Genomic DNA, 20,153 nt, shown 5'->3' with positions numbered 1-20,153 from the left:
CCTTGCCACCGTTGTCCAATCAGCGCCGCGCACTCGGCCGGCCACCAATCGCTGGTGCCCCGGGGGCCGCGCATCCACCAATCACGAGTTGCGTCTCCGCGTCGGCCCATCCTCACTTCTCCGCCTACCAACGAAGAGCGAAAGTACCAGATCCTTCCGCCAATCCCCGCCGGCCACAGCTAGCTTTCCCTCCTCGTCCCCGTCCCTTTCCAATCCCAGGGCCTCCTTTTCGGCCCCACGGCCAGCCAATCAGGAGGGCGATCCGTCCCGCCTTTACGTTCGTTTGCCGAGGCGCGATTCAGTCGCTTCTTCGGAGCCGGTGCCGCCGCCTCCCTCCGGTAATTCCGTGTGGTTTGAAGGACGTGGCGGGAAGCCGGCGTGTGGCGGACTCCATCACCCCCGGGATCGCTTCGGTAGGGCCTGTGTGCTGTCTGAGGAGGAGCGGGAAGGAAGGGCGGGACTGGAGGGGCGGCGTCGTTTTAGGGGCGCCGGAGCGTCCTGCAGGGTACCTCTGACCCCAGGCCGGCGGGGCCGGGAGCCTTGAAGGTCCTGGCGTGCAACGCGGCCTCGGGGGTGGGACGGGAGCTTCTGGAAGCGCCTGCCGCTCTGCCGTTTCTAGGCCTTTTGTGGTGGTCGTGGGCTCCGAACTACTCGTCGAGATCGGATGGGCGCTTCCCTTGTTTAACTTCAACAGCAGGAACTCTAGCAGAGAAGCAGATGAGATAATAACAGATGAGTTAATAACACTGAAGGAACGCGAAGGAGGTTGTGGCTGGTTCTTCAGGAAGGCGTTTTCCAGCTGGTATTCGATGAATCTGTGTTCATTGCATGCCTGCTTGAAGGGGAAAAAAAAAACTATAATTCGGTTGTGTCGGGGCAAAGACTATCCTGATCGTGTCAGAAGTATTCGGTAAGTTAAAAGAAGCACTAAAAAATTGTGGGGGGAAAAGTGTGACTGTCAAGCCTGTTAGGAACCAAGTAAAAGGTTGGAGAGAGTGGCATTTAGAAGTAATAAAAGGCTGAACGCAGTGGCACCTGCCCGTGACTCCCAGCCTCGCTGAAGGCTGAAGCGAGAGGATTTGTTAAGTGCTAGGCCAGCGTGGGCAGCATAGAGGAGACGGGGGCAAACACAAGAATGGTCTCAACAACACGTTAAGCAACAACCTCGCTGTAACATTGACAGTGAAGTAGAGAAAAGGCGAAACTGGAACTTCTCTCTGAACTGGAACTTTGGATTTAGGAACTTGGTTAGAATTGGTGTGTGTGTGTGTGTGTGTATACAAACGTACTATACACACATATATACATATACAGACTTACGCATATGTTATGCATATATCATGACACATCAGTTCAGGATTGTTGAGAACTTTGAGGCAAAGTTAGGATGCAAACTTGGAAAATTATAGAGTGCAAGTTGTTGGTAATTTGGTCCATCATTTGGGTGATTTGTAACAGACATCCTTCCTTCTTGGGTTATGAAAATATTGAAATCTTCTAGAAAAGGCATCCCAATATAAACGACAGAAGTGGAAGTAGTTTCAGTGTCCAAATAGTACCTGAGGACAGATGGCTTTAATTTTTAAAATATAGTGTGGAGCTGGGAATGTGGCAGTAGAGTGCACACCTAGCTTGTAAAAGGTCCCGGACATAATGCTTAGTGCCATAGGAAGGAAAAACAAGCTTATGACTACCAACTTGGCAAAAGTTAAGAGTGCCAAATAAATGTTTTTGGCAGAGAAAAGTTCTGGTCTACTCCATGTGAGTATAAGCCAGCCTCGATGTTCTGAGAGTGTTTTGGCAGTATTTAGTGACATTATATATGCAAATATCTGTCAAATTCCTAAGAAGGTATCAGCAGAAGATCTCATATCATCTCCCCACCCCCGCCGCGTAACTTGATTGAATAACACTAACGTAGTTACTAGCAAACCTGTTAGGTAATTGCTCATCCGTTATCAACTCGCATCATCTGTTCTCTTGGAAGATGAATTAATAGCTCCAAACCTCCTAGCAATTTAAATGAAAATTAAGAACTGTTTTTGGAGACCCTATTTTGGAATACCAAGGATGTTTGTCTTTCCATGTTAATGCTACAGATTCAAAACCAGTTCTCTAACCCATCAGGATCATAAAAAATATTCTGTAATTTGAGACTTAACTTAAACAAGGACAGAGGCCGCTAAAATGTTTTATCCTATGGTGGGGTAACTAAATACCTATGTCTGTTCCCCACTCAGGTGATTCTTCAGCATGGTAGAGCAGTGAGGAATGGTTTCATCTCGTCAGGTTAGAGCGAGGGCATGGCCACATAATACACTTGCTCCACTCCACTTAAAAAAAAATGTAGCCAGGCCATGGTGGCTACATTTCCTAGCACTTGGGAGGCAGAGGGAGGCAGATCTCTGAGTTCTAGGGAAGCCTGGTCTATAGAGTGAGTTCCAGGACAGCCAGGGGTACACAGAGAAACCCTGTAAATCATAATCTTGAGTAACTGTTATCTTACAATGCAGTTTTCTAAAAGCAGTTATTGTGAGAGTATAGTCATAGCTCAACAGGAAAGACCCCCATGCTGCTTCTTCCAGAAGATCTGAGTTTGCATCCAAGTGCCCATGTTCAGTGGCTCACAGCTGCCTATAACTCTGGCTCCAGCCAGTCTGATACCCTCCCTGGCATCCAAGGGCTCCTGTATGTGTGTGGCATATGCACACGTAAGCATACAGAGACACATAAATAGTAAGATTAAATCTTTTAAAAGTTATGTACAAAACTGAAAGAACTTAAGGGTTAGGTGACCCAGTGACTGAAGGGGAAAATGGTAAGCAAAATTAAAAAGAGGTCTGAGAAGGGAACTGCCAAATAAGAATTAAAAGAGCAATGGTGAATTAAAGTTTGTCCCAGTAATAATAATGCAGGCTATTCTGACTTTAAGGTCATTCCATATGATGTGTTTCTGACTTTGTTCCCAATGTAATCTCTTAAATGTATCTTTGATTTATAGATCTGTGCAGTCGGCACTAAAGGATCATGGACAGTTATATCAAAACGGTGAACAAATAGAGTGACTTAGAAATAGTTAAAGCAGATGATCACTGATCTTAGACTGTGGAGACAGATTCTACTATTACTGTTACTATTCGAATGAAAGTTCTTGAAAGGTATCCTTAGGTGGTTGAAGGTAGAAAAGTGAATTGTCAGAAAGAATACTCTGTCTTGATATGGACTGTCATTAATCTTATTGTTGTGTCTTGCCACAATGTTTATCCTCAACTCCACCTGCACAATTTTGTATTGTAGTGTCATGGACTAAATCAGAGCCTCACATTAATCCATTTCAGTGTCATAGTTTGACTTCTACCTGGTTCCTCGTTACCTTTTTTCATAATGTATTTTGTTTATTTACATATTTTACCTGCGTGTGTCTGTGTCTGTGTGTATGCACCATGTGTGTGCCTGGTTACCACAGTGTCCAGAAGACGGCATTGAATTCCCTAGAACTGGAGTTACAGGTTGTATGAGTCATCTCATGTGGGTGCTGGGAACTGAACCTGGTAGTGCTCTTAACCACTGAGCCATTTCTCCATCCCCAACTATCTTGTTTGTTGTTGCTTAATGATTTTATTTTTTGAAATGTATGTGTATGAGTTTTGCTTCCGTGTGTGTGTGTGTGTGTGTGTGTGTGTGTGTGTGTGTGTGTGTGTGTACCATGTGCGTGTCTGGTCCCCCAAAGAGGTTAGAACTGGACATTCCCTGGAACTGGAGTTACAGATGGTTATGAGCCACCATGTGGGTATTGGAAACTGAACCCAGGTCTTCTGCAAGAATAAGTGCTCTTAACCATTGAGCCATCTCTCCAGTCCTGTTCCTCACTATTTTAAAACATTTTTTAAATTAATTTATTTTTATTTATGTGTTTTGAGTGTTTGCCTGCATGTATGTATGCTGCATTGTGTGTAGTACCTGAGGATGTCAGATCTGGAACTGGAATTATTAGGAGCTAGCTTTTATATGGGTTCTGGGCTCTTTGCAAGAGCGGCAGGTACACTTAATAGCTGAGCCATCTCTGACAGCCCTGCTCCTCATCTTGATGTGTGCTCAAAGCTCTGACAGGTTTCTTGATTATCTGGTTGGTGGGGAAGGATTCTCTTTGTTTACACTGTGTATCGGTTCCCCACTACCACTGTCACAGGATAGATCTAAGGGGATTGGGTTTACTTCTCATGCATAATCATTGAATTTGGTGACACCCTTTTCTTTCTCCATTTTAGAACAGCAACTTCTTAGTAAACTGGGTGGGGATGAATGTGTCATGGGCTGAGAGGGACGATAGATGCACAGTTGAAACTTTGGAAGCATTTTTTGTTTTTGTTTGTCAAGGCAGCGTCTCTGTAAATCAGGCTGGCCTTGAACTCACAGAGGGAACCCCCCCCCCAAGTGCTGGTATTAAAGGTGTGGTTCTGGTCAGTTGACCTGGGATGTGTGTGTGGTAGAACTGATAAACTGCTATGGTCATGATCAGTCAAGTAAATGAGTGCAGTAACATGAAGTGATTAGGCCATTACAATGTAAGCATGTGTCTATGAGACTGGATTTGTAGGGGCTGGAGAGGTAGCTCCATAGTTAAGAGGGCCTGAGTTGGGTTCCCAGCAAGTTGTATTTCCAGCACGCTATCTATAGAACTCCAGCTCTAGGGAACCAACGCCTTCTGGTTTTTGTAGATATCTTCATGTATGTGTACATACACATAAAAAGTGAGTTCTAGGCCAGCCGGAGCTACCTGTCTAAAAACAGCACTACAGATCTAAGAGTATAGTCCTGGCGTTCTGTTCCTTGGGAAGCCAAGGTAGAAAAGTTAAAAAATTTGGGGCCAGCCTAAGTAACATAGTGAGGCCCCATCTCAACAAAACAAAACTCTAATAGGAACATAATCTGTGATAAATGTTCAGGAAGTAAAAATCTTCCAGGACAGAGATACTCTATGAACTGACACTACAAAAACAAATTCTATTTATATAGCCATATAGTTATCACCACTGTATTTTAAACTATTACATATATAAATTTTCAAGATTGATGGCAACCTGTCTTCTCATAAAATAAATTCATATGGTAGTTGAATTAGCAGTTTTTAGATTACATTAAGTGCCCTTATCTGAGAAAGGAGTAAAACTTCTCTTATTTCCATAACAAGCATATAGTTACTAGTAGGACAAAAATGCCAAAGTTAAGTTCTCAATGCCAAGGTTAGGTTCCGTGGTTCCAAGGTTAAGGAAATGGGATGACCTGTTTTTGGATGCTTACACCAAAAAAGAATGCCTCTCAGATCCTTGAAACAAGTCAGGATAAAGGCTTGGTCATTTAGTTGGGTTTTTCTCAGATGGCTAGGGTGGAAGACAATGAGGTAATTAAAATGATAGAACCTGGCTGGGTGGTGGTGGCAGTGCACACCTATAATCCCAGCACTTGGGAGGCAGAGGCAGGCGATCTCAGTGAGTTTGAGTCCAGCCAGGAGAAATCTTGTCTCAAAAAACCAAACCAAACCAAATATAAATATATAAAGGATAGAACATGGACCCTAAAATGAATGGGTAAAGAAGTTAAGTGAATGGACTGGGAACTGCTTAAGGTATAATGTGACTGACAATTAGACTAGCACAGGGCGTGGTTAAGATGCAGCTCAGTTAGTAGAGTGCTTATCTGGGCCCTGGTTCTAACCCCATCTCCATATAGAGAGTTGGGCTTATTGGTAGAGGCAGAAGGATCAGAAGTTCAAGATCATCCTCAGCTACATGAGACTCTGTCACAAATGAAAGAATTTGAGCCAAACTGTGGGCTGCACAATAAGAGATTGTCTCAAAATGTGGGGGCATAATGAAGCTCAAAAAACCAGGTCTCAAGGGAATTGAGGTACTCTGTAAATTGCTTATGATAACAGAATTGAGAAGGTTGGGCTTGTATCTAAGTCTTAAGCAATATCTGAGGGAAACGAACAATAAAGAATATAGGAAAGAGGCAGAGAGAGGCAAGGGCTTCTGTCTTTCTGCGGGACAATTAAGGAACATCAGGTATCAAAGGCGCACAAATGCCTTAGTTTTTAATTTGCTTCCTTTGCTTGCTTGCTTATCAATAACAAGATTTATTATTTTCCTCTGGTTTGTCCTGATGAAATTTCTTTTTATATTTGCAGGCTTTCACAGTTGAGGGTAGCAAAATAAAGCAGGATGTCCGTGGATCCGATGGCCTATGAGGCCCAGTTCTTTGGCTTCACACCACAGACTTGCCTGCTGAGGATCTACTTAGCATTTCAAGACCACCTGTTTGAAGTGATGCAGGCTGTTGAACAGGTTATCCTAAAGAAGCTGGAGGACGTCCCAAACTCGGAGATTAGCCCTGTCCAAGTTCGTAAATGCACAGAGAAGTTTCTTTGCTTCATGAAAGGACGTTTTGATAACCTTTTTGGCAAAATGGAGCAGCTGATTTTGCAGGCGGTTTTGCGGATTCCCCCAAACATCCTGCTTCCTGAAGATAAGTGTCAGGAGACACATCCTTTTAGTGAAGAAAAATTCCAGCTTCTCAGAAAGGAAATCGAAGAGTTACAGGAGAAGTATAAGGTTGAATTATGCACTGAGCAGGCCCTTCTTGCAGAATTAGAGGAGCAAAAAATTGTTAAAGCCAGACTCAGAGAGACGTTGACTTTCTTTGATGAGCTTGAAAACATTGGCAGAGATCACGGAACTAGTAACTTTAGGGAGAGTTTGGTGTCCCTGGTCCAGAACTGTAGAAAATTCCAGAACATTAGAGACAAGGTCGAAAAACAAAGCCAAAGACTGGAAACACGATAATTTCTCAGTAGTGAAAAGAGAGAACACGTAAATGAACAGTTTACCTTTGATTACTCTTCTGTTTAAGGTCTCTTTCCCAGGTTCCTCAAAGCAGATTGGCAGATCTTCTGGAACTGCAGGATCCAATTCGGACAGTTTTGTTCATCTGCTTTCTCCCTTCTAGAATTTGGGTTGACCACCCTTGTATCTGATAACGCCTTTAGTTCTTCTTTTGGAGTTGTACCCATTCAACTTTTGGGGTACTCCAGTATGATTTCAGGAGGGAGTGGAATCCTGTGTAAATCAGGCCTGTATATTCATTCATTCATTGAATGTTGGAGCACAATCATGAGCTACACCAGGGACTAATAAAGCAGAACAGCTGGACTGGGGGCATAGCTCAGTGGTAGAGTATGCTCAGCATGTGGTGTCTCAGGGTTTAACATGCCACACAGGAGAGAAGCAAAAGGAGGAGGGGGAAGAACAAAGGGAAACGGCAGCAGAGAAAGACTGGCAGGGCTGGTGATGAGTCAGTGGGTAAAAGTACTTGTTCAAGCCTGGTGACCGGAGTTGGATCCCCAGAACCCATGTAGAGGTAGAAAGACTTGAGTCCACAAAATTGTACTCTGATTTCCAAGGGTACACTATTGCATGTGGAACCCCCCCATACCCCACATTGTGTGTGCATACACACATATACAGACATAATAATAATTTTTTAAGACACGAACAAGACCTCTGTGTATGTTTGAGTGTGTGCATTAAAAAACTGAATCCTAGCTGGTTGTCGTGCACATTGTTGATCCCAGCACTTGGGAGGCAGAGGCAGGTGGATCTTTTGGGAGTTCAGCCTGGCCTATAGAAAGATTACAGAATAGCTAGGGCTACATAGACTGGTCTCAAAAAAACAAAACAATAAAACCAGATCTGATTTGTGACACTTAATATTGGTGAAGTAGACTTTATTGGGGACTCTTGGATTAGATGTAGGGACCATTGCATTGAGGGAGAGGTTAGATTCTGAGTATAACAAGGAAAAGATGGGGATGCGCAGCTAAGGGACAGAATGAACTTGTAGGGACAAAAGGTTATCACTGGATGGAAAATTACTAAAGGGATGAGTGTTAGGGTTTGAATGTGGCCCACAAAATTCATGTGTTAAAACTCTGACTTCCTATGACACAATGTTGAAGTTGAATGTTTATACTTTGATTAATGCCTGGAGTTGGGGAGTTTTTAGGGACTAGGTTTCCAATAAAAACATGAGTTCAGGCCACTCATTCTGGTGTGATCTCACCCTATAATGCCTCCACCATGGGAAGAGACAGCAAGAAGGCATTTTTCTTAATTTGGACTTTGTAATCTATACCTGTAATAAATAAATAAATAAATACTTTTCTTGAAATATTTACATGCTACCTTGCAGCTTAATATGTAGGAAGAGATTCTTTTTTTCTCTCTTTTTTCCCTTATTTTTTTTACCTCCTCACACTTCCCACTCCCCCAGACACCCTCCTCCCTCCAGTTGTAAGAGAGGGCAAGGTACTTCTCAGTCAGCCCCCATTGTCAGCTACATTCAGAGAGTCCGGTTTGGTCACATGCTCGTTCAGACCCAGTCCATCTGGCTTTGGTGAGCTCCCATTAGATCAGGCACACTATCTCAGTGGGTGGACCAACCCTTCGCAGTCCTGATTTCTTTGGTCATCTCCCTCCTGCTCTTCAACTGGACCTTGGGAGCTCAGTCCAGCAGTGCTCCGATGTGGGTCTCTGTCTCTATCTCCATCACCAGACAAAGGTTCTATGGTGATATTTGAGATATTCATAGTGTGACTATGGGACAAAGCCAGTTCAGGCACCCTCTGCTGCCCAAGGACCTAGCTGGGGACATTCCCGTGGACTCCTGGGAATCCCTCCAGAGCCAACACCAAAATGGCTCCCTGAAGGTATCTCCTTCCCTGCTCCCATATCCGTCCTTCCTCCATCTCAACCCTCCCACTCCCCCAAGCTCTCCCCAATCCTTCCCTTCTCTCTTTCCCCTCTCCCCTTCCCCCCACCACATCCCCACCCCTCTTCTATTTCTTTTTTTAAAAAAATATTAATTTATTATGTATACAATATTCTGTCTGTGTGTATGCCCGAAGGCCAGAAGAGGGCACCAGACCCCATTACAGATGGTTGTGAGCCACCATGTGGTTGCTGGGAATTGAACTCAGGACCTTTGGAAGAGCAGGCAATGCTCTTAACCTCTGAGCCATCTCTCCAGCCCCCCTCTTCTATTTCTTTTTTCTTTTTTAAGATTTATTTATTGGTTATATACAGGATGTTTTCCTGCACACCAGAAGAGGGCATCAGATCTCATTACAGATGGTTGTGAGCCACCATGTGGTTGTTGGGAATTGAACTCAGGACCTCTGGAAAAGCAGCCAGTGCTCTTAACCTCTGAGCCATCTCTCCAGCCCCCCCTCTTCTATTTCTTTAAAGTAGTTTTTCACTTTCTGTTTAAAGGTCTCCATCATTTTCATAAGATTATGTTTAAAGTCTTTTTTTTTTTTTCTTTTTCTGGGTTAGAATGAGTCTTCTTGCTGCATGTTCACTGGATTCTGGTGCTACCATGTTGCTTTTCAGGATGTTGGAGGAATTCTTGCATTGGCTCCTACCCATCTCTTCCTTCAAATGAGGACAGCAGAGTCTTGGCATCTTGGCCCAATCTTTGCTGTGGCTGACTGTGTACTTGAGAGTTTTCTTGGTCTGCCCTCTCTTAGGTCCCCTCAGCACTGGAGCAGGCTCTCAGATCCCCTCCGCCCTGGAGCAGGCTGTGTTGGAGCATCCAAGGCGGGCTTGGGGGCAGGGTGGAATGGGGTAAAGAAAGTCAGCAGCAGGGAACACACCCCGCTGGATGGCCAGAAAAGCTTAGGAATTGGAGGGAGCCTGGATTCAGTCCTCCCCCCCCCCCGGGGGGGGCTGTCCCAGAGTGGCACTTCAGGCTGTCCGGCCTTTGGCCACTTACTCACCTCTCCCAGGAAGAGATTCCTTATCAGCACTGGCTTATTAGGGAGGCAGAGGCGGACAGATCACTATGAGTTTGAGGACAGCCTGGTCTACAGAGTGAGTTCCAGGACAGCCAGGGCTACACAGAGTAAACCCCGTCTCAAAAAACCAAAAAGGAAATACAGGCCAAACATTGGCACTCAATAGAAGCAGAAAGTTCAAAGGAAATGAGCAGATGTAGGGAACACGGCCTATAAGACAATATTGGAGCACGGGAAGGAAAGTAATTGAGGCTTGGGTCTGGGCAGACTTGAGGACAGCAATGATGAGTGCATGTTAAAAGTTGACGTATACCAACAGGGAGACTGTGAGACAATAGTACATTCAGAAGTAAGGGACAATATAGGTTATTTTTGCTGTATTGGGCATTATACCTAGGGTTTATAACATCGAAATTATTCCAGATGGCTTACATGTTTGAGGGTTTTTTTTTTTTTCCCCTCCTGAGACAGAGTTTCTCTTTAGCTTTGGAGCTTGTCCTGGAACTCATAGCGATCTGCTTGTCTCTGCCTCCCAAGTGCTGAGATTAAAAGCATGTGCCACCCCTGCCTGACATATTTGAGATCTTTAAATTTTATTTATATCCCTGTGTATGCCATATGTTTGGTGCATATGAAGGCCAAAGAGGCCATCAGACCCTTTGGAGCTGGGGTTAAGGGATGATGGTGAGCTGACCAACACAGGTGTGGGGAATTCGACTCCAGTCCTCTGGAAGAGCAACAAGCATTCTTTTGTTATTTGGTTGGTTGGTTTGGTTTGGAGTCATGGGAGGAAAAGTTTTATTTCCTCTTATATTTCAAGGTAAGTCTGTTACTAAGAGAAGTCAGGGCAGGCACTCAAGCCTGCAGGCAGAAACTAAAGTGGAGACCCCCCGACGGATGCTACTTGTTCTATGACTTGCTCAGCCTGTTTTAATTTTATTATTAAAATATAGTTACATAATTTCCTCCTTCCTTTTACTCCCTTCAACCCTTCCCATGCCCTTCTCAAATTCTTGGTGTTTGTATGTATAAACTTCACCCATAATACCTCAACTACATGGCTGCATGAACAAGGACAATACCAGTACACATTAGCATGAACTGGGGGAGATCTCCTTAGGTCCCACCCATAGACAAACTACAAGCAACCAAGGAATGCTGAGGGGGTGGAGAAGTAGCCTTCCCAGGGATGAGCCCCCTAATTGACGATCCAATATGATGCAATAAGCCTTCTAAATGGCTGAACCATCTCCAGTCTGGACACTGAAGTCAATGTTGAGATTGTAAAGGCAGTGTGTTTACTGGTGGTATAATTGGTAGAACTAGATGCTTGAATTTGGGGTAAAAAAAAAATGGGGTAAAAAGTATCATGATAACATGGAATATTAAATGTTGAGGAATGGGTAATTTGGCTTGGGGACTAGAGGAAGAGAGACAATGCTTGGAAAACATGGGCCCATACATGGGCTTCAGAGGGGAGTGTTGTTAAGGGATAGTACTAGATCCAATATCCAAGGGCAAAACCAGAAACTGACAGATACCTATCTCGGTACCTTGGAGATGTAATTTGGGGGGAACTACCACTGATGGCTAGAATTACTGTAAATAGGCTATCATCAGGGAACGGTGGGTGTCAGACGCGTGGCACTTTAAGTGCAGAGAAGCAGGATTACCAAGTCACATGGTGATACAGGATTAGGGAAAGCTGGAACTGTTAAGGAAGGCCCTTTTATTGGAAAATAGTTTACAAAATCCAGATCCAGAGCGTAGCTGAGGGACTGTGCTGTACCAGGAATCTCCTCATAGTGAAGCAAGTGGGGATTAAATACTGAGGAGCAGTGGTCAGTGGACCCACGTAGCAGAGGCAGACCTGATGTTAGGGGATTGTGGATATAGGAACCTGGACATAGTGACAGATGCCACAGAGGGGGGCTGTATGACTATTTGGAGTAAAGAGATGCTGTACCTAGGAATGGTGGTAATCACGTCAGCTTTACAGGGATAGTGGGAATGTTTTAAAGAGTAGGGAGTGAAATCCAGAGCAGAACGGGAAGTCTATCAAGGGCCGTTCGATAGTCGGAAGTTAATGAACAATTGAATACAAAGAGACTGAGAATGTTTTTTATTTCATCAGACATAGCACATAGACATTTCCATAGAGCATAGCAGTGCAGGAGTGCTGCGTTTGGACAGCTGGCATTCACGAGTAAACGAAGATAGGCAAATAACCTGCAAAGGGGGGTTCTGAGAAAACAGGTGCAACAGGAACTCTTGTTCTCGACAGTCCCAAGCCCAGCCCCTTCATCCTGGTGCCTTAGATTCAGTCGCCTGAGAATTCTCTAGCATAGTCCTCCCATGGACCCCAGCAAAGAAAGGCCCTCGGTCTCATTGCAACGGAATCCACGATTCTAGTCCTCCGACCCTGAAGGTTTGTGGTCTCCTATTCCACACAGTCCAAACACCTGCCTTGAGCGGTGGCTTTCTGACGTTCAGCTCGGCTTACTACAGGCCTTGGGTCCTCCTGGTAGCCACAAAACCTAAAGCAGGGAGGAAAATGCCCAGCCTTACGTCAGCTCCAACTCCGGAGGGCGCAGAATCATACCTTGACAAACACCACTCACCTCCAGCTTCCAGCCATACCCGCTGATCTCCCAGGTCCGCCAGGCGCGCAGAGTTGTGACTGAAACAGCTCGTAGACGCAGCTGGCTCATTTTGAGCTACGCAACAACATGGCTCCAGCACTACAGCCAGGGCACCCACTCTCCTCTCGGTACTCTCTCTGGGAGACCTCGGGCTCCGGTCTGGTTCATCCTTTAAGCACAGAAGGCTGGACTCATTCTGCGCTCTACAAACACAGAAACACTGGGCCCTCACATTACAAAGTGGTAGGCTACAGAGACATCATCTTAATTACAAATGGGGTTCAATTCAATCCAGGGTCCTAAACGGTAAGAGACTAATTGCACTCCATGCGTGGGCGCAAGCAGCACCGCTAATTCATTGCCGGCAGCGACTTTGGACAGTTAGACAAAGCAACAACAAAGAAAAACAGCAAATGCTAAATGATAGGGGCGCAGCGCATCTCCAGAACAAAAGGCTGCGTTTTTCTTTCCCCTACCCCTACCCCAACCTCCCCCACTCCCACCCCGAATCTGCGCCCTTTCCGTCCGACCCTGGCCGCTTAGGCAAGCTGCAAGTGGATATAGGTGAAAATGCAGGAAGTAATGGAGAAGGCGATGGCCGCGTAGATGAAGATGGAGAGGTGCGGGAAGTGGTCGAGATAGCAGCCCTCGTCCTCCAGAGGCTCCTCCACCAAAGGATCCTCTTCCTTGGGCTTGGGCTCGGGCTCCGGGCGCGCGGCGGCCTTTCGGGACTGCCCAGCGCGGGTCCCTGAAGCTCTCCAGCCAGCGCGCCGACCAGATTTCCTGCCAGCCCAGGACGCCGACTTGGGTGAACGGGCAATGTGGCTTTCCTCCGGGGGCGGCTTATCGAACAGGCCCTCGGACTCAGGGTCAGAGGCGAAATACATCTGCTCTGGATCCCACGGCTTGCGCGCAAAGGGACCTTTAGCCATTGGTGCAGACCACAGCCAGGCAGGTGCTGAGACTCAGAAGCAAAGTCCCTACAGGGTCGCAGTGCAGTGGGTGGTGGCCGGGACTGCAGCAGTATTTCTACACCCAATGTGGGTGGGGGTAGCGGGGGCGGAGCCAGCAGAACAGGGGGCCTCTGCGGGGTCCGGGGCCTCTCTGTCCAGACGCCACTTTCTCCGGCTCCTCCTTTCCGCCCACAGCCTGTTGCAGAGGTTGGCCAGCCAGCTTCTAGCACCTCTCGAGTCTTGGCTCAACGAGGTCTGTTTCCATAGCAATGAGACTGGAGTGCGGGGGAGGAGGCTAGAGGCGCTTGTTGGGATCTCCGAGCTAGTAAGGTAAGGGGGAGGGGGCTGTCTTGGCACTCTGGAAGATGAAATGCAGGAGTCAAACATCCAAGTTGTGTCAGGAGCTTCCCCAGGGTTTTATTTTTCCTTTTCAAAGACATGAATAATGTAAGATCTTAAAAACTGATAGACAAACACGTTCAATGAGGCGATGTGCAAATGCGCAGTTTTATAACCAAAGGACATGGCGTTGCTGCTTGAGAGGCAGATACGTGAAAATCAGCGGAGAAAGGCCAATACGCAGACTAAGTGGTGGCCACTTATGCGATTCCTCTATGTATGCTCTTTCCATCTCTACTTCTTTCCCTTCCTCCCAGGCTGAACTTCTAATCCCCAGGTGGGAGAGAGAGAGAGAGAGAGAGAGAGAGAGAGAGAGAGAGAGAGAGAGAGAGAGAAAACTGACTTAATCTTGTAACAAAAAAAATGTTCAATTTAGCTGTATATGCACACAAGAGACTGAGGCAAAAGGGATCGAAAGTTCCAGCCCAGCCTGCATGTATATGAAGGCTTTGACTCAAAAGACAAAAACAAACAAAACAATCTAACGTAAACAATATCACAATAAAATTTGCACAAACTGAGGATCCAGAAGTAACACAGTCAAAGACTCACGCTTCCCTCCCTCTCCTCTCACTGATGCCTACATGCTATTTCACATTCTTCATCTACTTCCAGCCTTTGGGGCATTTTACCTGTGATTGGGAACAGATCCTCTCAGGGAGCCAGTAAGGTGACTCAGTAAGTAAAGGCACTTGCCACCAAGCCCAGTGACCTGAATTTGATCCCCAAGATTCACGTAATAGGAGAGAACTGACCCGTGCAAATTGTCCTCTGAACTCCACACGTCTGCTGTAATGCACACACTCACACACACAGACACACTAAATGTACCTGCTCACACTATTACAGACACACTAAATGTACCTGCTCACACTAGTTTTTTTTAAGTGTTGAAAAAAGCCCTTTCAGAGATTTTCATGATCTAGGCCCATTTCTTACCTCTCTTCCCAGTCAGACTCTTTGACAACTTCAGTACCTAGTGGGTACCACTGACTCTTGGTTATCTCTATTGTGCCTGAGGGACCAAGGCTGGTTGTCAGTCCCCTTGTGGAATTTGGGGAGAGCAATCACATGATTCCCTTGGGACTTCATTGTGTTGGAGGGATCCACTTGGCAAGCCTATCGTAGCAATAGACCCAACTCCTACCAGACAACTCATTCTAGTTCATCCAACAGAAACCAGGATCAGGGTGGTTGAGATAATGTGACCAGAGTGCTGTCTCTCACTCAAGGCACTCAGGACGCCTTGCAGCAGTAGCAGACACCACCAGGTAGTGGTAGCACCCTTACGTTCGCTGAATAATAGGGAGAATGAACGGCAGGCAGAGGCAGCAAGAGGCTACATTCTCAGAGTCTAGCAGTTGCAGAGAAGAGCATCTCCTTGGCTAGGTCAAAGAGAACATGGGATCCTCAGCCATGCTCTTGGGAAGGAGATGGGTAGAGGAACTTTAGAAAATGGTCTGACAGTTTCATAAGAAGTTAAACATAAGCCGGGCAGTGGTGGCGCACGCCTTTAATCCCAGCACTTGGGAGGCAGAGGCAGGCGGATCTCTGTGAGTTCGAGACCAGCCTGGTCTACAAGAGCTAGTTCCAGGACAGGCTCCAAAACCACAGAGAAACCCTGTCTCGAAAAACCAAAAAAAAAAAAAAAAAAGAAGAAAGAAAGAAGTTAAACATATACTTAAGATGTAACTCAGAGGACTGGAGAGATGGCTTAGCAGTTAAGAGCGAGGACCGCATTCTATCCCAGCACCACACGGTGGCCTACAACTCCAGGGTATCCAACAATCTTCTTTTGACCTCCTTGGGCACCCTAGGCATGATGCACACAGCACTCAGACATACTTGCAGGAAAACACCCATATGCAAAAATTTGTTTTTAAAAATTAAAAAAAAAAAATGGACCCAAATCTTATCCCCAGCGTGTAGCACCTCACCTGCTGGTGACTTCTTCTCTCTGCCCCCATTTCCCAGTGAATCACTCAGGTCTTTTACAGCGTTCCTCCATGATGCATCCCTTTGTCTCAGCTGCCCAATCCAGGAGACACTCCCCAAGAAAACAGACTGGCCACTCTGGTCAAGGAACCATATGCCTTGCTCAGCCATCATTAAAGAAGCTTCCTCCTTCAGTAGATGGGAACAAATACAGAGACCCAGAGCCAGACAATGTGCAGAGAGTGAGAGCCCTCAGAACACTCTGTTTTATCTTCAGCACAGTGGCTGTGCCCTAATCTACTGCTATTTCAGCCGGCAATTGGTACTCTGCAGTTACCGGCCTGCTTCTCTGGCAGGAGCCTGGTCGCTCACCACAGCCTGGTGAGAATTCTGTTCCTGCAGGAACTGGCTCTGTCAGTGCTGCTAAGGGTAGCTTTAACTAAATTTCTATCATTCTATTTATAAATAAGACTAGAAATTCAAAGACTGGTGTGAAAACCTGAGAGCTCGGAGAGGCTGAGTAGCAAGAAGTCAACCTTCTCTCATTGCTGGCATCTTCAAACATCAGCTTCCTCTCCACCAAACCAGAAAAACCTGCGCCACTTCGAATCCATCCCTACTATCATCTCTTGTTCTCTCCCGGATGCCCTCTGATTATTTTCTGTCAACTAATTGTTTTTTTTTTTTTTTTTTTGGTTTTTCGAGACAGGGTTTCTCTGTGGTTTTGGAGCCTGTCCTGGAACTAGCTCTGTAGACCAGGCTGGTCTCAAACTCACAGAGATCCGCCTGCCTCTGCCTCCCGAGTGCTGGGATTAAAGGCCTGTGCCACCATCGCCCGGCTGTCAACTAATTGTTAGCTCAGTCTTCTGACCCAAGGTTAATTTTATCTAATTAATGTAAATGCAAACTTGGGGTTCTTAGTGTGATCGAATATCCCCCAACATCACTCCAGCTTTAAAGGGATATCCCTGTTAATCCCTCCCCTCAGGGCTCAAGGAACCCTGCAGAAGAGTAGATGGAAAGATTGCAGGGGTCAGAGACTATGGAGGACGCCAAGAAATCAAGGTCCTCCAAACACAATGGGACCAGCACGTATATGAACTCACAGAGACTGTGGCCGCATGCACAGGCCTGTCTGGGATCTGTGCCAGATGGGGTTTCAGCATTGGGAGAAGAAGTGGACACAAACTCCCATCCCTAACCCAGAAGCTATCTACAATTGATAATCACTCACAAATGAAAATCAGTTTTCTCCTATGGAGTCTCACTGGGGAAACAAACTGCACTTAAGGGCAGACTCCGGGCCCAGCAGTAGAGGGTCAACAGAAAATGAACTCAATAGCATCTTTAGAGGTTCTTTGTTTCATGATGTCTCATCAGAGCTTTTTTCTTCTTCTCCTTTTCCTTTACAGATTCTTTGTGTATATATTATGGCTTCCAGATTTGTGCTTTAATGATTTCTGTGTCTATGACCGTGTCTGTCATATTCTGTTTTGTTTATGTTTAATTTAATTTTATTATTATTATTTAGATGTATGTTGTTTTCTAACAAGAGATAGGAAAGTGTGGATTCAGATGGGAGGGGAGGTAGGGAAGATATCAGAGGAGTTGGGATAGGGAAACCATATTAGAATATATTGTATGAAAAAAATTTATTTTTTGGGGCTGGAGAAATGGCTCAGAGGTTAAGAACATTGCCTGCTCTTTCAAAGGTCCTGAGTTCAATTCCCAGCAACCACATGGTGGCTCACAACCATCTGTAATGGGGTCTGGTGCCCTCTTCTGGCCTGCAGGCATACACACAGACAGAATATTGTATACATAACAAATAAATAAATATTAAAAAAAAACCAATTCCACATGTTCCATTATTTAAAAAAATTTATTTTTAATGAGAGAAAAATAGAAATAAAAAAGATAGGACCCAGTAATTCCACACCTACCTTCTACCTAAGAGAAATGATAACTCTACATGGAGATTGGTTTAAAAACACCTATAGCAGCGTTATTGGTGGTAGTCAGAATTGAGAATAACTCAAATGTCCATCAAATGGTGAATGGATAAGGTTCATCTGTACAACTAGAGTTCTACTCGGCAATGCAAAGCTACTGGTCTCTAGCTAACTGGGATGGGTCTAAAAAGTATGCTAAGTGATGAAGAAAAGCCAAGTAAAAGGAAAAATAAGAGACAGAATAGATCTAAAATGTATAGAAAAGACAAATTTATAGAGATACAAGAGATTTGTTGCTTGAGGCTAAGGGGGGAAATAAAAATGTTAGCTATAAACAGCCATGCCTCTGCCTGCTTCTAAAAAACAGAGCCCAGCCAAGAAAATGCCACTACCAAACCATACTTAACTCTGTTCTTTTTTTTTTATATTTATTTATTATGTATACAATATTCTGTCTGTGTATATGCTTGAAGGCCAGAAGAGGGCACCAGACCCCATTACAGATGGTTGTGAGCCACCATGTGGTTGCTGGGAATTGAACTCAGGACCTTTGGAAGAGCAGGTAGTGCTCTTAACCACTGAGCCATCTCTCCAGCCCTTAACTCTGTTCTTTTGTGCCCAGGACTCCCCTTCAAGCCCTCCCAGGTTCTACATGGATTTTAGCTAGCCACGTTGGCACCAATTTGTAGCAGAAGGTACTAGTTAGTTCCTGGCTGCTTAGCCCCAAAATAATAACACAAAAACTATATAATTGGGGGCTGGAGAGATGGCTCAGAGGTTAAGAGCATTACCTGTTCTTCCAAAGGTCCAGAGTTCAATTCCCAGCAACCACATAGTGGCTCACAACCATCTGTAATGGGGTCTGGTGCCCTCTTCTGGCCTGTAGGCATATACACAGACAGAATATTGTATACATAATAAATAAATATAAAAAAACTATATAATTAAATCACTGTATAGCTTTGGTAGAGAAACAGTAACAAACTGAACAAGGTAGAGACATTATATAGGATTTCTATGGGTTGGGAAGCAGAGCTTTCCACGGTGGCTTGGACTTGGTGGATTTTTGTGGTCTAATTCTGGGGTAAGCTCAGGGATTGGTGGCATTTCCAGCTCAGGGATTGGTGGGATTCTGTGCTCAGAGATTGGTGGGATTTTGTAGTCTTACTCTGGGGCAAATTCAGAGATTGGTGTGATTTCAAGCCCTGGTTCCTGGGGTCAAGTCAGGGTCAGGGTGTTTTTTTCTTGGCCCAGGTCTCGGGTCTAGTCGGGGCAGGGGATGTTTTCCTTGACCCCTTTTACCCTACAGTCCCCAAGTATTGGTCCCAAGACAGGTTCTTTGCAGAAGGATATGTATCTCAGTGCTCTTTATCAGGGTAAGAAATCAAAAGACTCATTTTCAGAATAAGAAAATAGTTAATAAAATGGTGCTGCATTTGAGGTTGGAGGCATGCAGTTCCGTAACATGCAGTTCCGTGACATGCAGAGTGTTTGTCTAGCATGTACAGGGGCTAGATGTGAATTGATGCAGTTGCCAGAGAGGATTATCTTGAAATCAAACAGGTTTTTGTGATTATCTAAACAAGAATTAAATGATTTACTAAGTTAAACACGTACTAAAATGCTAGGAAAATGTAAAATGTATTTCCATAGAGGAAGCCTGAGATGGACAGAATGAAGATGGTAATTTTCATCTTGTTTATGATAAGATCACGTGGTAGCCTCATCCTCAGTTTTCCAGATCTTGTGTGTCATCGCCATGCTATTTTTGTCTGTGACAAAAACAATTAGGACATGAGAAAACATAAGTAACAGGGCCTGGAGGCTGTTGTCAGCAATACCTTGTGACATTCTGATCAGTGCCCACGCGCTCTAAGGTCTTTATCCCATTGTCTAGCTGGGCCTATATTGTTTAGCAATCAGATGCTCAACAGCGGTTGCTAGGCAACTAGGGACAGGGCTGGATTTCTGAATAACATCATAGCATCTAAGCTTCTGCCAGCCTCTTCCCATCAATTTCCCTCAGCAGTGTCGTGCTCTTGTCTATTCAGTCCCTTTCGCCCACTTTCCTCTTTCAGGCTCCTATCTTCTGGGGCTAACCTATCAGTAGCTCCCAGTGGATCCCCATCACTGTAGAGCTCAGCATAGCACAGACAGTCACAGGATTCATAAACCCCCTTCCATATCGACTTTTCACAATTGTGGGAAATGATCCTTAGTTAGGTTTTGTGTTAAAGAAATTATGGAATGAACCTCATCTATCTTTATCTATATCTATATCTATCTATCTATCTATCTATCTATCTATCTATCTATCTATCTATCTATCATCATCATCATCATCATTATCTATCTATCATCTATCTATCTATCTATCTATCTATCTATCTATCTATCTATCTATCTATCTATCTATCTATCT

At 45.0% G+C, this 20,153-nt stretch overlaps 2 protein-coding genes across 2 annotated transcripts; one reads left to right on the top strand and one right to left on the bottom strand.

Moving 5' to 3' along the window:
- Positions 1 to 20: 20 nt before the first annotated feature.
- Mis12 (MIS12, kinetochore complex component) lies at positions 21 to 8,232 on the top strand. The gene is made up of 2 exons (XM_005349642.3): positions 21 to 413; positions 6,188 to 8,232. The coding sequence occupies exon 2, from the start codon at positions 6,222 to 6,224 to the stop codon at positions 6,840 to 6,842; it is 621 nt and encodes a 206-aa protein (XP_005349699.1). The 5' UTR covers positions 21 to 413; positions 6,188 to 6,221; the 3' UTR covers positions 6,843 to 8,232.
- A 3,725-nt stretch (positions 8,233 to 11,957) lies between these two features.
- LOC106143842 lies at positions 11,958 to 13,694 on the bottom strand. Its single transcript, XM_013347465.2, has 2 exons — positions 12,472 to 13,694; positions 11,958 to 12,387 (listed from the first exon to the last, which is right to left on the bottom strand). Exon 1 carries the CDS (start codon positions 13,422 to 13,424, stop codon positions 13,032 to 13,034), a length of 393 nt encoding a protein of 130 aa, XP_013202919.1. The 5' UTR covers positions 13,425 to 13,694; the 3' UTR covers positions 11,958 to 12,387; positions 12,472 to 13,031.
- Positions 13,695 to 20,153: the final 6,459 nt, after the last annotated feature.

This window comes from Microtus ochrogaster, chromosome 7 (assembly GCF_000317375.1).
Source record: "Microtus ochrogaster isolate Prairie Vole_2 chromosome 7, MicOch1.0, whole genome shotgun sequence".
NCBI classification, from domain to species: Eukaryota; Metazoa; Chordata; class Mammalia; order Rodentia; family Cricetidae; genus Microtus; species Microtus ochrogaster.
Note: the sequence above shows the minus strand (reverse complement) of the source record. Positions and strands in the feature narration are given on the sequence as shown.